At 42.0% G+C, this 18,458-nt stretch overlaps 1 protein-coding gene across 2 annotated transcripts in view; it reads left to right on the top strand.

The window, feature by feature from the left end:
- The window catches only part of MYO5B (myosin VB), a 353,047-nt gene that overhangs the window by 272,995 nt on the left and 61,594 nt on the right, over positions 1–18,458 (top strand). For both annotated transcript variants that reach the window (XM_045022478.1, XM_045022477.1), the window contains exon 22: positions 9,732–9,968. In XM_045022478.1, the coding sequence (XP_044878413.1) occupies positions 9,732–9,968 (237 nt within the window). The remainder of the gene's footprint in view (positions 1–9,731; positions 9,969–18,458) is intronic.

Genomic DNA, 18,458 nt, shown 5'->3' with positions numbered 1-18,458 from the left:
AAGCACAAGAATAGGAAAAGCTTGTTTCACTGCATTCGTTTACCAAGATTAACCTAGCTGTCACCATGTGTCATAGCTTTGCTAGCTGAAAAAATGGAAAGATGATGAAATCACATTCTGGAACACAGTTCGACCAGATGTCACATAGATAGTACCTAAAATTTCTCCTTTGAGGAGCATCCCTGTGGGTTATCCACTTCAGCTAAATGCATGTCCCTGCACCTTTGACTGGAGAATTTCAGCAGCAGTGCTCATCTGTGTCATGCATGCGTCTCCCCATCTCACGCCGTTGTCGGCGCCTATCTAGCGCACGTGACCAGACCCTCCTCAGTTCCTTCTCAACCATCCTTGGCCTGAGACCGCGCTCCCAGCAATGATTAAAATCGATAGCTAGTTTAGGATGATTATAATCTTTTTGTATTCCCGAAGCTGGCAGGCTGAGAGGCAAACAGAAGCCTACCTCCTCTGCCACAGCACCAACAGAGCTGCCTAAAGATGCAGCACCGATGCAGTCTCCACAGGCTATGGCGCCACATTCTGCCCCCTTAGCACAGAGCGCTCGTGTGTCAGCACTGACGCCTGCAAGCACAACAACATCGTTGGTGCCGACCACCTCAGCACTGAAACTACCGGCACCGCACCATTTCCTGCACCAGAAAGACTTACTGATCTCAGCGATGCCAGAATCACCACTCTTTGATACCAATGTATCTCTGGTATGCATGGTCCCGTGTCAACCCACCACACCTTCACCACTCCTCTCCCATCCAAACTACTTCAGCATAGGCTTACCTGTACAGCCTAAGTCTTACCACAGGGTTGACACCCAGACCAGGTAATGGCCACCCATAGATGCCACCACCTATGCCATTCCCCATGCAGTGGCCCTACTGGAACCCATGGAGGGCACACAGGAGACAATATGCCTGGCCCCCAAACTCCTACAGGGAGAGGATTAGATTTCCCCCACCACCTTCACTGGCTACACCATCAGAACCTCTGGGGGAAAGCTTTGAGGAACAGGAGGTGGCCCTGGAGCAGGAAACAACATCATCGGCCAACATTTCCTCCTCTTCCCCAGAAGAGGCCATAATGCTATGACCACTCACAACTTCTGATGATTTCAAACATTTCCAGGAGCTCTTCAAAAGAATTGCCAATTCCCTGGAGATCCCTGTAGAGGAGGTCCCGGAGTCCCAACACAAATTACTGGATATTCTCCGAACTTCATCTTCATAAAAAATAGCGCTTCTGATAAATGAAGTTCTTATGGAGCAGGCAAAAAACATATGGTAGACAACAATACCACCCACTTGCAAATAGAGCAGATAAAAAGTATTGCATTCCTTCAAAAGGGATGGACTTTTTATTTTCTCACCCCGCACTGAATTCTTTAGTTGTTGACATTGTCAGTCAACGAGGCAGACAAGACCAATCCAGATCCACACCATATGACAAAGCATGGAAACAATTAGATCATTTTGGCCTCAAGGCCTATTCATCAGCCGCTCTTCAATTTCGGATTGCAAATTACAGTGCACTGATGGCAAAATATAGCCATACAAACTATTCCAAACTCTCAGACTTTATTGATTACATACCAGAAGACAAAAGAGACCAATGTAAAGCCATCATCTCCAAGAGCCATCTCCTAGCCAGAAATGCCTTATAGGCATCTCTAGATACAGCAGACGTGGTGGCACACTCTATGGCCACCACCATCGTTTGCAATGAGCTTCGTGGCTCCACCAGTCTGGCTTCCCAAGGGAGGTACAATCCACAATGGAGAACCTCCCTTTTGATGGCTAGAAGCTCTTTCCAACAAAGACCAACGAGTCCCTCCACACCCTGAAGGACTCTTGGGCAACCCTTTGTACCCAGGGGATATACACACCTATCACAAGAAAAAAACAGGGTAAATACTATCCCTTCCAGCAGACAAGGTCTGCCGCGTATGCCCAACAACAGAAGGAATACGACACACAAAAGCACAGACCGAGACCTCCAAGGCACTGACCACTTGCACCTCAGTCATTGGTGTCCCAGCAACCCTCTCAAAACAGCAATTTGGAGGGTTTGGTTGAGGGCCCAAGCGACCTCCCACTTCCTCAGTGCTGACACCATCATTGACCATTCCCCATGTAAGACACTGTCTGACCCTTTTCTGCTCGAAATGGAAATCCATCACCCTGGACAAATGGGTTCTAGAAATAATGCAAACAGGCTGTTCAGGCCCTTTCACCTCCATCCCTTCTACTCACCCTCCCTCACCATCCCTCTTCAGTGACCCCTCTCACAAACATCTTCTACAGCAAGAAGTAAACCACCTCCTACATCTGTTCTCCGTGGAACAGGTGCCATCACAACACAGAGGGAAGGGTTTTTATTCCCACTACTACTTAACCCAGAAAAAGAACGAGGGAGAGACCTATTCTAGACCTCAGAAAACTCAATAAATTTGTAAAGGTCCGGCGGTTCAGGATGGTCATGCTAACAGTAATACCAGCATTGGAACGGGGAACTGGTTCTCGGCCCTCGACCTCCAAGACACCTGTTTTCACGTAACTATACATCCCACTCACAGGAGGTTTCTCAGATTTATTCCAAGGACAGAACGTTGTCAGTACAAAGTTCTATCTTTCAGCATCTCAACAGCACCATGGGTGTTTTCCAAAATTCTTGCGGTAGTGGCTGCACACGTCCGCAAGCAGTGGGTAATAATATTTCCCTATCTGGACGTTTGCTACTAAAGGCACTCACCTGGGCACATGCCGTGGACATTACTCACAGGACAGTCGCCCTCTTTTCATAGTTGGGATTACAACTAACCATACAAAAATCAACACTGACACCTGTGCAGAAACTGGACTTCATTGGGGCCCATCTCAGTGCTCTGGAGGCCAAAGTGTCACTGCCAACAAACAGACTTGTCATTATAGTCAATCTGATCTCCACATTACTGAGCAGTCCACAGATATCAGCACAGACCTGCCTCCAACTATTAGGTCATATGGCGGCAACCACATTTGTGGTATGACACGCAGGACTTCTCATGCACTGCATTCAGGACTGGCTAAGAACCATCTACATTCCATAAAGACACAGTCTGAACAAGTGCCTCACCATGCCACTCAAAGTCAAAGACTCTCTACACTGATGGACCCAACCCCACAACATGTGTGTGGGAGTCCCTTTCACACAGACTCCACCTTAAATGATTCTCACAACAGACGCTTCCTTGATAGTCTGGGAAGGGCCCTCACCTACAGCACCACACAATTCAGGGCAGATGGTCTTCTTCTGAGACATTGTTGCACATAAAACACCTGGAACTGCACACAGTTTTCAATGCATGCTTGCACTTCCTACCCTTGATCAGAATTGAGACCATAAAGGTAATGATGATTGCTGGAGTGTTTTATCTAAACCAACAGGAAGGGGCAAGATCACACTCCCTTTGCACTGAAGCCATTAAACTGTGGAACTGGTGTGTCCGGCACAATGTCAGTATATTAGCCTCATATCTCCTAAGATGTTAAAACACCACAACAGGTACATTAAGCAGAGAATTCTCCCAGGGAACAAGTGGGAACTAAACAATACAGTTCTGCAGAGCATATTCAGACATTGAGGTCCCATCCATAGAGCTCTTCACGACATCTCATAATTACAAATGCCTGCAATTCTGCTTGAGAGCAGAGTTGGGCTCCTGATCCCTGGGGGATGTCTTTTTCATCAAATGGGACGGGCTATCCTCCTGCTATCAATGGTGCTTCACAGAATAAGGACCAGCAAGGCCAAAGTCATCATGAAATCCCCCACATGGCCCAGACAAACTTGGTATTTGTACCTGTTGAGGATGGCAGTATGTACGCCACATACTCTTCCCCTTCTACCTAACCTTTCTATCGCAGGATGCTGGACAGGTTTACCACCCAAACCTGGAGAGGCTTCACCTGAGAGCATGGCACCTACATGCTCTGTCTGACCCTTTTCTGGTTCCATCATGATGAACTGACCTGCTTGGAACAGGTGAAGGACATATTATTAAACAGCAGTTGGACAACCACATGTAATACTTACCTGCATAAATGGAAGAGATTCAACATCTGTTGCCGAAACAAACAAGCCCAGACTGTTACTGCTCCCTTACCAATGATATTAAAATACATATTGGAACTTAAAAAATCTGGCTTATCGCTTAGCTTCCTTAGAGTATATCTCGTGTCTGTTACCTCTTTTCACTGCAAGGTGGTTGGGATGGATATCTATATTTGCCCATCCTATAACTAAACGCTTTCTCAAGAATATCAGAAATGTCTAACCTGAAATTTGAGTTCTTACCCACCTTGGGACTTGAACTTGGTTCTCTGCTGCCTCACCAGAGCCCTATTGGAACTATTAGCAACATGTTCTCTGACATACCTATCAAAGAAGGTGGCTGCCTTGGTTGCGATCATGTCTGCTTGACAAGTGGGGCTCTTATGGCACACCCCATACACCCATCTTTTTCAAGGACAAGGTCACACTAAGACCTCATCCTAAATTTTTACTCAAAGTACCTTCTTCTTTTCACTTGAACCAACCAATCCATCTTCCCTTGTTCTTCCCTAAATCCCATGGGAGCAAATGGTACTCAATATTACACGGTCTGGATGTCAGACGCACACTAGTGTTCTTCCTTGAAAGAACTACGCCCTTCAGAAAGTCACTGAGGCTTTTCATTTCAACTTTGGACCGATCTAAAGGTTCCGCTAGCTCCAAACAGACTCTGGGTGCATTCAGTTTATTGGGTGCATTTAGCTTTGTTACCAACAGAAGGAGTTACAACCCCTAACAGGGATCCAAACCCACTCCACCAGGTCCTTATCAACCTCAGTAGCCTTTTTAAACAAGCACCAATCATAGAGATATGCAAAGCAACTACCTGGGTATCTGTACATGTTCACGGAGCACTATGCGATAGACCAGGCTCAAGATCGGACACACTGGTAGGACTTACTGTATTGTCATCAATTACCCATGCAACTCCGAAGCTCTTTCCATCCACCGAAGGGCACTGCTCAACAATCACCTGGAGTTGAGCACCCACAGGGACATTCCTCAAAGAAGGAGAGGGTTACTCACCCTGTGCAGTAACAGGTTCTTCGAGATGGGTATCTGTGGGTGCTCCACTACCTGCCCTCCTCCCCTCTACTTCAGTAGAGAAGGAACTGAGTGGAGGGTCTGGTCATGTGCGCTAGATAGGCACCGACAACAGCACGAGACTGGGAGAGTGCATGTGCAACCCAGGCGAGCACTGCTGCTGAAATTCTCTGAACAAAAGCATAGGGACACACAGTCATCTGAAATGGAGCACCCACAGGGACACCCATCTCAAAGAACCTCAGTTATTGCAGAGGGTGAATAACCCTCTCTCCTGAAAAAATACGCCAGGTTGATTGCGGTGAAAAGTAAAACCAGGCAGTTTCAAACCACATGGTTGAAAATCCAGAATAGCTAGAATTAAAACACATACTTCAGACATAAATTTGGAAAAAGTGTTTTTCTTAAGCTTCCTGCTTTAACAAATATCTGGAATGCAGAGTAACTATTACATTCCATTGGATCGTACCATATATTCTGGGAGTCAATTTGACAGCCAACTAGAAGGTAACGAATAAATTGAATAAATACACAGTTTGCAAAGCCTTTTGAATAGGCTTGTTTTAAACCTGACCCAGCCATCTTTGTAATACAAATACATTGCATTTTGAAATGTTACGTTAAGTGACAGATGCCTGACTGTTTGAGAGACAGTTTTAGTATGGTGGCTTTTGGAAAAGATGAAGTCATTAATCAAAGTGCTGTTTGTCATAAGAAGGCTTCAGAATAGCTTCTTGGTTACAGGTCTTTTAGCAAGAAGAATTCAGTTTAAGGGATTTTCCCTGTTCGCTATTGAGGAAGTAAGTGAGCTATTCTAATTAGATGTGTTTTGCATTGTCCATGTAGCTTGACAACATAACATGAGCATTTCAAAGGCAAATGCTGGAAATCATCCAAATGACTCAGTTGTGCGATGGAAAAATTCCTATTAATGTGGGCTCTTCGATTGTCCCTTTGCAGATAAACAGTCTCCTTAATTGACTCCTTGTATCACTTGGTGATGGTGGTGTTTTCAGATAAGTTCTCATTCTTGTTACCATATACACGGACGATAAAAGGCGCTGGGGTTTGTGGTACCCGTTCGTTAGCAAGTACCTTTTGCCATTCTGTTGGAGGCAAGTCAGGAAACCTTCTGTATCACGTGCAGTCTCTCACAGCCTTAAAGCTCGCATGCCTCTGTACTACACAAGAGTTCCTGTTGGCTGTTTGCAGTATTGAAGAGGATAGGAAATTTGTATGTCTTAAATAAGTTAGTCCAGACAATCAAGCCATCAGTAATTAATACTGTGAGCCAATGTCACCGCTTTCAGCTTCAAATGAGTGGCACTCACTTATGGCAGTGGTGAATGAACCCGTGAATCCAATTTTCAATCTTGAGTGCCTGGATTAGAATGCCCAATTTGGGCCACTTGCATCCACACCTAAGTACCTAAAATTGGTATTTAGAGACCCAAGTACCGAAATGCAGACTTAGTTGCCTTATCTTAGCCACCCAAGTTTGATTACTGAACGGGAAGCTTACATAGCAGCATGCAAATCAAAACTACAATCTAAACTCCACAAAAGATAGTCTACAGTGAGCCCATTTACCAGCTGTTTGTAGTTGTGTAGTCCATGCAGAGTGCATAAAGAACGCTTTTGTGAAGGTTACAGCATGCTAGGAGAAAAAAATCGCCAGCCTGTTTTCATCTGTAAAAAAACGGGCCTGTCCTCATTTAACCTTAGCTCACACTGAATTAAGTAAGAAAAATTTTAACTCACTGAGACAGATCCCCTGGGTGGGGATTTGCTGTGTTATAGAAGAAAGCTCCTGCCAAACCAGACTTTCTGCTGGTATCCATTGTATTGTTCCTCAACCACTTGTCATTATTTGCTGCAAGGAAAAGGGTGCAGAGATAAAAACAGAGGAGATATGATCTTCAGATACTGTTGGCTTTTCTGATCCTGAATGGCAAAGCATCATGCAGAGTTATCATTCAGCTGAGAAGCAGGACTTGGGAAGCTTATAGGTAGATAGAAATAGTTGGCTTAGTGCTGTGCTAGAGCCGGGCGTTTGTTTTTTTTTCCCAGTCAAATAGTTTATTTGAAAAATGCAGTTTTGGTTGACCGAAAACTATTTGCAAATTCGCTGAATAATTTTGGCCAATTTTGTGTGTGTATGTGTGTGCGTGCGCTTGATTCACTAGGGGACTTCTGCCTTATTTACAAAATGGGGAGGAGGTGGTGCTGCTGAGAGTGCCCCTTTAAACTTTCAGCTCAGTAAATAAGGGTACTCTCCTGGGTTCATTTCCACCCTGATATAGAGCAGGGATTTGAACTTGTTCATTTTGATGGTGGCCTGCTACAACATACTTTACCCCCAGGTACCTCATTTCATCACATCAGGCCTGTTATTTTAGCCATTTATGCTTCCATGTTGTGTGTCCTAAAAAGGTGATGAAACATACTTATAACGTAGCTGCCTGTGATTCTCCCCTGTGAGACTGTTTCCAAAGAAGCATACTGTGAATCTGCATAGCTTTACATGCATGCATGCATGCACACACCCCACTGGTTTTCAGAGAGGTATGCTTTGGTACTGTGCAGGTGACTTTTATGCTTCAGACAACCAATACTAGATGCATGTGGCTTTGCTGCATTTGGGAAGGTGAATGTTCTTTTGTCTCTGTGACTGAAAAGTGCCCTGATTCTTATGGGTATTGAAACAATGTCACCTGACAGATCCAGAATCTTATCTTTGGAGCTCATGCAGAAAACTTTACTTAGTATTAAGAGAGCAAACAGTGGTCACAAGTGCCTTTACAGAGGAGGAAGAGTCAGAGTTTCATGAGCTGGCGAGAATGTGCTGCAGTTCTTCACCTCCAAAGCATAACTTTTACTTCTAAACAGGCCTTTTTGGAAATGGCCATTGACTTCATTGTGGCCAGGGCTGCAGCCTTCGTGTTTGTTTTTTAACACCTATTTAACTTCAGTGACTAATGACCATTTTGGCAAAGGAGATAATTGTTAAAGATTTAATACCCTGACCCTTTCACAGCATTGCCAACCCCAGGCATTCAAAAATCATGAATCTGGGCCTCCCCAAATCACGAGACTTTAAAAATACAGGCGAGTCTCATCTTACGCACATTTAACATGCACAAATTCAGCTTTGCGTGATTGGCAAAAAAAAAAGAGAGAGAGAGAGAAAAATAACAATTTAAGTACTGTACCTGTAGTGCTGGCGATTCTGCCCGCCATTACACTCAATGTAATTTTGACCATACGCGATTTTCGCTTTGCGCGCTGACAGCGGAACGTAACCCCAGCGTAAGATGAGACTCACCTGTAATACATTTGTGGCTTCTTTGTTTTTGCCTTCTGGCTTTTGAGCCTTTAGGCTTCAAATTTTCAAGCTTTTCTCTGCAGTCACATGAGCTAGAAACTTTAATTGACCAAAATGAAAGCTGGGATTCTCCTGTACTCACCTGACTCCAGGAGCTGAAGCTTTGACAAAAGCACCAAATTATGAGAGTTAACAGAGCACTTTTGTCAAGGTGCATGAGCTCATACTATACATCTTGAGATGACTCCTACCCATCAACATATCCTCCAGCAAAGCCAGGGAAGACCAAGTAAACCTCAACCAGAGAAAAAACATTTAAAAAACAAAAAATCTTTCAGGTTTTGTTAATACAGCAAAAGAAGCAAAAAAGGGCATAAACCCAGTTTTTAAAAATCCTTTGCAGATCACTTTAAAAAAAACAAAAGAAAAGAGGAAGAGTTTTTAAATAACCTTATTTATCATAAGCAACGGTACCCAGGGAGACAGCTCTGTAATACTAGTAATGATATTTGATAGACTTTTCACCTAAGAGGACATGCTGCTGTGATCTGTGAATTTTCGGGGGAAGAAAGAGAAATTCTTTTGTGCGGTTGACTGTAATAATAATCAAGGGAATTGTACGAGATGTGATTCCCATTAACTTTGATTTGAGCCACAAGCATCAACCAAGGGGCGGTGAATTTTCAGATCTCAAACTCTTTAGAGGAAGCTACTTAAGTGAGCAATTGATGACAGGTTAAAAAAAAATCAGAGTGAGTGAAAAGGCCTATTGAACCACTGCATCCCACAGATGAGGCATAAAGCTTTGTGCTCAAGCCTGCAATTACATTACAGTTCATTGTCACAGCAGGATCCTGAAGGCATTAAGTACCGAGAGGAAAAAGATAAACTGCAGCATAAAATACTGCAAACCAATTGCATTAAGCAACGCTGCTTATTTTGACGGTGTGATAAAAATGTTGTTTACTGTTTCTGTTACAAGAAGTAACAAATATTATTTGCATTTATTTCTAGTTTAACGAAGTAAATAAATGCTTGTATAATTGTTACAGAAATATTACTATTAAGTTTTCCTGTTGTCATTTTAAGTTGGGTTTGGCTTATGTCTGCTTTATTAATTAGGAAAGGGGAGCATATATGCGCACTGACATCTACTATTTAAAATTTATTACCTACCACATTTGGGATTTTTCTATCTGTTGTTTTTGCAATTGGTCCTGCTCACGTAGTCCTTTTCTTTTTCCTGGGTTGTGGCTTGCAGAACAAAGAATACAGGCACCTGAATGAGCAGCTCTCTGCACTTACCTCTGCCTATTCCACTGATGTGGAAAAGCTGAAGAAGGAGCTGGAGCAATATCGGCAGAATCAAGGGGATACCAACCAGCTTGTAAACTTGAAAAAAGAGATTGAGAGCCTCAGGCTGGAGCTCGAGAAATCCCACAGTGAAAGGAAGATTATTGAAGACACCTATGATAAGGAGAAAGATCTACTCCGAAAGGTGTGTGTTGTGTTTATCACGTGCCCTCCATGTGGTATGTAGGTGCCATGGAGGGTAGGTCTTTTTTTCAGGCAATCAGAGGTGGTTGTTTTTGTTAAGAATCTAAGGGTGAGATTTTCAAAAGTACCTATGGGACTTTCAGTGGGAGTGAGGCATCAGACTCCTTCAGGGGCTTTCGAAAGTCCTGTGTTTTCATCCTTTCACTACATGAAGTCCACTGCTTATCCACACAATGCAGACAGCAAGTGGCAGTTCAAGCTTCCCTGCCTCTGTGCCTTAACCATGGCCTGGGCATATGGTGTTTGTGTCTGGTCAACTTTGCACAACCATAACTATGCAGAAACCATCTGGGCACAATTGGATCCCAAATAATTGTGTTCGCTAACTACACAAACATGCAAGGCCTAGCCACATATGTACGGCTGCTCTAACTGGTTTCTGGTGGCTTCTAAAACATAGGGCACAGAGAATGCCATTAGTGGGCACACAACTATTTAAAGGATACTACCATGTTCTGACACAGTGTTGGGAGCGAAGGCTTGTTCGTTGCCCAGGACCATTCAATCTGTGGCCGTGAGACTGCTAATGATGCTGATAGTGATGGTTTTGTGTTGTGGGTAGCTGTGCACTAGGAACTGGATTGAGATTGCCAAATCACTTCCTAAAAGCAATCAGCCTGCCATTTCTAACAACTCTCAGTACTACCAGCTTAGCTGGATTTGAATCAGTATATTGCGCTAGAGGCAGAAGTTGCTTTCTGCCCCTGTATGTCAATACACCTGAGCAATCCATCTTTCTTGAAATTGAAGTTATATAAAATGTTGGCAATATCGAGCCTTTGTACAAGAAACGCACTAGTGTGAGCAGACACTAGCCTTAAGGGTACGTCTATACAGCAAACACCTGTGGTTGGCCCAGGTCAGCTGAGTTAGGCTCGGGGCTGTCAAATTGCTATATAGACATTGAGGCTGGTTTCCATGTTGCGATTGGACATGAAGAAAGCGTGCTAGTACTAAGCATCCTCTGGGTTTAATTGTAAAGCTTTGCTGTTTGAGTGATTTGATAATGTGGCTCTCATAGTAAATCATCAAAACTCTATGACTAACGGCTCGTAGGTACAGGGAAATTAATGGGAATAGTTATTGCAGAAAAGCTATTGTGTGGAATAAAGTGACTTTCGTTTCAGAATAGAGTGTCCACAAAGGAATCCATTCTGGAATATTCCAAATTGCTATTCCAGTCCATTTCCTTAGGTCTTCAAGCCCTAAGCTTTCCCCATAGCAATATTATGGAAACATGGTGATAAAGGCAGAAATGCATTCTCTTTAGATTTTAGCACAAAAATCACCTGAGAACATTTTTTTTTCAGTTAGATCAAGTTGATTGTGTCCTTTGCTTTCTTGGACTTGTGACAGCTGCCGACATGATCAAGTCCATTTTAGTTCCGATTTAACTGCAAAATCTGTTCTTAAGTCTTACTCTTTCTGCTTTTTTTCTGCCATCTTCCTACTTTTAGGATAATTCTTCTTATTTATAGGATGAGCATCTCCTTTTCCTTTTCTGGTGTGAATACTTAGAAACAGTTCTTTATGGATTTCAAGAGATACTCAACAGAGTTATTCAGTGAGTTGTGAGGATTCTCACAAGCTAGCAAAGATTTTTTTTTTAGGACAATCCTAACATCTTTTGTCAGTCTAAAGGGTCAGTCTTTCAAAAGTGCTCAGCACCCACAATTGGGGCCAGATTTCAAAACAGCTCCCAAATAAGGACAAGATCTTCAAAACTGCTCAGCACTCAACAGCCCCCACTATGCAAATAGGTAAAATAGACAATTCTCAATGGGAGCTGCTGAATGCTGAGTGCTTCAGAAAATCCAGCCACTTCATGTAGGCAAATGTGAGCTCTCTTGAAATCTGGCCCAAAAGGAAATGTGTTGAAGATAGAGACTTCCAGGTAGAGAAGGAATTTCTGCAGCATTGCCGCTGAATAACATGCTCTACTTATCTACACCTGCATTAAATGGACCTTTCTGTTCTCACCACATTTCTCTGAAACGTGAATGTTGATAAGTTCCCATTTCTCTTTCATATAGAAGCAAGAAAGCAATAAACAAAACCCATTAGGTCTGATATAAAAGAGCTTTAATTTAGGGTTTATCAAGCATAAAGAATAGCTTCTGGCTAAGGATATTTCTTTTTGTTTCTATTCTATACTATTCTTTTCTTTCTCCAATCGAAGTTGGGCCCGAGGCTGCAAAATCTCTATTTTTCCATTCCCAGTGTTTGTGGGTTACTTTCATAAAGGGCACATACATAGTACTTTAGCCTTTGGGAAATATTTTTCACTCAGTTAGCTTTAATACAATCTGCTCTGTAGCAGAAATTAGAGTTTTTTCTCCATTTGTTTTTTGTCAGGTATGGCACTGGATACTAGTGTCCTGTAAAAATGTGTAGTTAAAACTAAAACATGCTTCAGTTCTCAAAGTAGAAATACGTAGTTTTTCATAAATTCATAGAATAATAGCATTTGTGATAATTTACTCTGACCTCCTGCATAACACAGACCATAGATCTTCCCTGAACTAATTCATGTTTCAGCTTCCAGTTGTTGGATCTTGTTACACCTTTGTCTGCTAGACTGAATAGGCCTCTTAACAAATTTCAGTTCCCCATAAAGGTACTTATCAAATCACCCCTTAATCTTCTCTTTGTTAAGCTAAGTAGCCTGAGCTCCTCCAATCTAGCACTTATAAGGTATATTATCCAATCCTTTAATCATTCTCATGGCTCTTCTCTGACCCCTCTCCAGTTTATCAACATCTTTCTTGAAGTGTGAACATCAGAACTGGACACACTATTCCAGCAGAGGTCACACCGTTGCTAAATACAGAGGTAAAATAACCTCTCTTCTCCTAGCTGATATTCCCATTTATACATCCAAAGATTTGAAATAAATTATTTTAAATACATGTAACTCAAGTTCATATTCTGGTACAGCATAATCATATATTCATCCAGCTCAGACAGTCATTAGTAATTCTGCATGATTGAGAAAAAGGCTTTTCTTTATTTTATCTCAGTCTCTCTCTCTAGTCTGCAGCAGTATTCATTAATGTCAGTACCCAGAAAGATAATAGAGCACATAATTAAGAAATTGGTTTGCAAACATCTAGAAGATAATAAGGAGATAGGTAACAGCAAGGATTTCTCAAGAACAAATTGTGTCAAACCAGTCTGATAGCTTCCTTTGATAGGGTAACAAGCCTTGTAGATGGGGGGAAGCGGTAGATCTGGTAGATCTTGACTTTAGTAAGGCTTTTGATAATGTCTCGCATGGCCTTCTCATAAACAAACTAGGGAAATACAACCTAGATGGAGCTACTTGTAAGTGGGTGCATAACTGGTTGGAAAACCATTCTCAGAGTAGTTATCAGTGGTTCACAGTGAAACTGGAAGGGCATATAAGTGGGGTTCCTCAGTGATCAGTTCTGGGTCCTGTTCTGTTCAATATCTTCATCAATGATTTAGATAACGGCAGAAGGAGTACACTTTTAAAGTTTACAGATGATACCAAGGTGGGAGGGGTTGCAAGTGCTTTGGAGGATCGGATTAAAATTCAAAATGAGCTGGACAATCTTGAAAAATAGTTTGAAGTAAATAGGATGAAATTCGATAAGGACAAATGCAAAGTACTCCACTGAGAAAGGAACAATCAGTTGCACACATACAAAATGGAAAATGACTGCCTAGGAAGAAGTACTGCGGAAAGGGATCTGGGGGAGCATAGTGAATCACAAGCTAAATATGATCAACAGTGTAACACTGGCAAAAAAGAAAACATCATTCTGGGATGTATTAGCAGGAATGCTGTAAGCAAGACACGAGAAGTATTTCTTCTACTCCACTCCACACTGATTAGGCCTCAGCTGGAGTATTGTGTCCAGTGCTGGGTACCACATTTCAGGAAAAATGTGAACAAATTGGAGAAAGTCCAGAGAGGAGCAACAAAAATGATTGAAGATCTAGAAAATTTGACCTCCGAGGAAAGATTGAAAAAATTGGGTTTGTTCAGTCTGGAGAAGAGAAGACTGAGAGGGGACATGGTAACAGTTTTCAAGTACATGAAAGATTGTTACAAGAAGGAGAGAGAAAAATTGTTTTCTTTAACCTCTGAGGATAGGACAAGAAGCAATGGGCTTAAATTGCAACAGGGGAGGTTTAGGTTGGACCATGAGGAAAAACTTCCTAATTGTCAGGGTAGTTAAGCACTGGACTAAATTGCTGAGGGAGGTTGTGTAATTTCCATTATTTCTGGAGATTTTTAAGCACAGGTTAGACAAACACTTGTCAGGGATGGTCTAGATAATACTTAGTCCTGCCATGAGTGCAGGGAACTGGACTAGATGACATCTCGAGATCCCGTCCAGTCCTACAATTCTATGATGTAAACTTGTTATGCACGCAGACATAGCAGAGAGCTGGATGTGGATAGTGATAGCTTGTGAATAGATCATTATAAAAGATTTGTAAGTTACTGTGCTTGAAGACCATAGTGCAAAGCAGGTTGAATTTCTGACTGCATTAGAATGTTCTCTCTGCTTTTACTTCCACTAACAATTTTGGTAACCATTGTTTTATAAAATACCTCAGTTTATTCTGCCTTCCCAGAAAACTGAGGAATTCAATATGAACAAATCATCTAGGCTGCCACTAAAGATACGAGTTCTGTGGCACCTTATAGACCAGGGGTCAGCAACCTTGACTATCAAAAGAGCCATTTTGCCCCCTCTTCCACTAAAGAAAAATAGTCTGGAGCCGCAAAACATAACACTGCTTATAAACTTTTAAAAGTTTTAATCTTTTTTTAATTTTACCTGTTACAACAACAGAATACAACAAACAGAAGTGCAGTGTGCATGTGTAGGCCTACTTTGAAATAAATTAAACACTGAACTATGCAGGCCTTTTTGAGTCCTTCCCGTATTTGTGTAAAATTAAAATAAAATGTAGCCCACTTTAATATAAAAAAACATATCGTTGCAGCTTAGCAGTTTTAAAAAAGTAAACATAAAATTAAGAACGTTTTTTGACAAGTCCATTTCAGTGTGCTCTCATCCTCTTCGGGTTTCTTTCTCGGCCAGCAATCAACCGAAGCACCTGAACATACAATAAAAAACTACATCAGCTCCGGGTCTGAAATAAATGTTTTTTTCTGAATAATAATAGCCTATTAAATGCTAGTGTTCTCACCTGTTTAATGTGACTTCTGTTTCCGAAGCTCGATGCTGATCTTCCCTATGTCGGGGCTGTAAGATGTGACTTTGATCTTCACACAGGACTGTAGGCTCTCATTTGTGAGGCGGGAGTGATATTTGGACTTTATGAAGATCATGCTCGAGAAAACTTGCTCGCATAAGTATGTTGAGCCGAAGATGGAAGGACTCCAAATGCATACTTTTTCATGTTCATATACGTGTCGGGAATGGCACTCCATGTTTCAAAAACAAGTTTGTCGGGTTTGGGGAGGTTTTCAATATCATTCCATTTGTGCTCTTTAGCGACAGTGGCCTTCTGACAGGCGACTTCTTCGAGATCCGCTGTGAGGCTTTTGAGCTTGGACACCCATAAGTCTTTATCCGCTATGTCGGCCAGTTCAATTTCAAGATCAGGCTGACTTATCCCTGTGAATGCGGATATGTTCAGCAGGGATGGGTCGATGTTCAGCGGTGTGACAGGGAAGGACAGAGTGTTTTTTTCCTTTCTGAACTCGCTGAATCTTTCTCCAAATGCAGCTTGCATTGCCATAATTGCACGGTGTAAATAATCACAATTTATGTGATTGTTCTCTTCTTTGAACTCTCTCAGGGAGGGGAAGTGAGAGAGCGTACCTCTCTGTACATCTCTGGCAAACACTGTCATCTTGCGCTCAAATGCCAGAACATCCTCCAGCAACTGCAGGGCCATGCTTCCCTTTCCCTGGAGATTTTTATTCAGCGTGTTTAAGTGACTTGTCATATCCACCATGAAATAAAACGTTTCCAGCCAATCGAGGTCTCCCAGTTCGGGATAGCTGAGGCCTTTGCTTTCCAAGAAGGTTTTCACATGTTCCAGACAAGCAGCGAAGCGTTTCAGCACATCTCCCCTTGACAGCCACCGAACTCTGTTGTGCAGCAGGAGATCCAAATATGCGCTCTCGACTTCATCTAACCATGAACAAAACTGTCGGTGGTTTAACCCGTTTGCAATTATTTTGTTCACTATCTTAATAACGAGGTTCATCACTTCCACACATTCACGGGGGAATGTTTGAGTGCACAGTGCTTCTTGGTGCAAGATGCAGTGAAACGTCATCAGCTCTCGATCCAGCGACTTTTGAAGTAAATTCACAAGGCCCTTCTGTGCTCCTCTCATACTGGGTGCACCATCAGTAGACACTGACACCAGGTGAGTGGTGTTTATTCCTTTGGCTTTTAGACAACTCAAAACAGCCTCACAAATGTCCTGTCCCCGCGTTTGGCCCTTTAGCGGTATGAGTTCAATCAGTTCTTCCTGCAGCCCATCAGAGTTCACATATCTGCATAACAGTGCTGTCTGCTCAATATCGTTTACATCACTTGACTCATGACAGGCAATTGAATATGCTTGAGCTGAATTGATGTCATCAATTTGCTTACTGGTGATGTTTGTTGCCATTTTAATGGTCCTGTCCTTGACGGTCTTTGCAGAGAGAGGCATTTCTTTAATTTTCTGAATAATTTCCTGTTTGTTTTTGAATTCGGAGAATAGATGCTCTGATATTTTTATGAACGATTCTTTCATGTATTCTCCATCTGTAAACGGCTTCCCCCTCCTTACGATCTTATGAGCTGCCACAAAACTAGCAGCTGTAGTTGAGTTTGGAGAGTTGATCCACTTCTTGAAAGTATGCTTGCTCTGCTCAACTTTCTGTAGTAGTTCCGAAATCGCTCTCTTTCGCCCATCTTCGGTTGGGTACTTTTCAGAAAATGCTGAGTGCTTGTTTTGAAAATGTCTTTCAACGTTACATTTTTTGTTGTTTTGCTAATTTCTCGCCACATATCAAGCACACAGGTAAGCCAGCGTCGTTGGCAGTGAAGGCAAAGGAATCTGTCCATGCAGAATTAAACTCTCTATTTTCTTCTGAGATTTTTCTTTTTTGGGATGTATTCATGGTTAGCTTACCGCGGGGGTCGCACACTCAAGAAGCCGCCTGCAGGTAAAGGCGAGGGCTATAGACGTGGATGTGACGCATATTTTAATTGACAAATTATAAAAACTTTTTAAAAATTCGATGTTAAAGTATCACCTTGAACTCCAAGATAACTGTGCAACAAAATAAACAAAAATAAAATATATAAATAAAAATTAAATTAATAAATAACCGTTATTCTTTTTTTTTTCTTTTGTCAAGGCCGAAGGGAGCCACAACAAGGAGGCTGAAGAGCCGCAGGTTGCAGACCCCTGTTATAGACTAACAAACGTATGAGCTTTCGTGGATGAATACCCACTTCATCAGATGCATGTCGACATGCATCCCATGAAGTGGGTATTCACCCATGAAAGCTTATGCTCCAATACGTTTGTTAGTCTATAAGGTGCCACAGAACTTGTTGCCGCTTTTACAGATGCAGACTAACACGGCTACCCCTCTGATACTAAAGATACGTGGGTTTTAGCAGGATTGTGTCATTATTCTTGCTTGGACAGTGGAAAAACCTTTATTATGCTGCAGTATGGAGCTGGTTTTCTTCAGGCAGCTCAAGATCCCCATATGTTCTATGCAGCTATTTTCTAAATTATGATGGTCATGCTATGAACTGCAACTGCATAGATCTAGCGAATAACATTATATTGGAATACTGTGTTGTTTTGTTCTCTCCTTCCTGGCAACAGTAGAAGTGCTCAACTTACACAGAGCAATACGTCACTCTTCTTAATTTCATGTTTTCATGTTTTGACTTGTCTAAAATAATACTATTGAATAAATTATCAGTAGCAAGGATAAATAGATTTAGTAGGTAGAGTAATGCTACTAGTTTCACTCCAGGAGTTGAGGTGTCCTACATGATATTTAGTTTTACTTTGTCTCATGTTTTAAATAGCATTTTTTATCACTTCTGTGTTTAATAGGAATTGTTAGTGCTCAGTCAGTGCAGTCATCAACTATCTGTCAGTTACTGCTGGAGGAGGAGGAGGAATTATTATGATTTATTACCTCTTTGTTCCACGGTAACATCTAGAGGCCCTGATCAGGATTGGAACCAATTTGCTAGGTCCTGTAAAAACAGAGTAAAATAGTTCTTATCCCAGAGTGCATAGAATCTGAGTATAAAATTCAGTGAGTGGGTATAAACATAAAATTTCAGAGTTAAAAAAGTTTGAAATACATAGTATTTTGTTTGTCAGGCACTTACATACCATGGCGATAAGCACAGTATAACGACTTAGACAGACACATCACCTGGGAAATTTA

This window comes from Mauremys mutica, chromosome 6, assembly GCF_020497125.1.
Source record: "Mauremys mutica isolate MM-2020 ecotype Southern chromosome 6, ASM2049712v1, whole genome shotgun sequence".
NCBI lineage: Eukaryota > Metazoa > Chordata > Testudines > Geoemydidae > Mauremys > Mauremys mutica.
The sequence above is the reverse complement of the archived record's forward strand: the minus strand, read 5'-3'. Positions and strand labels throughout refer to the sequence as shown.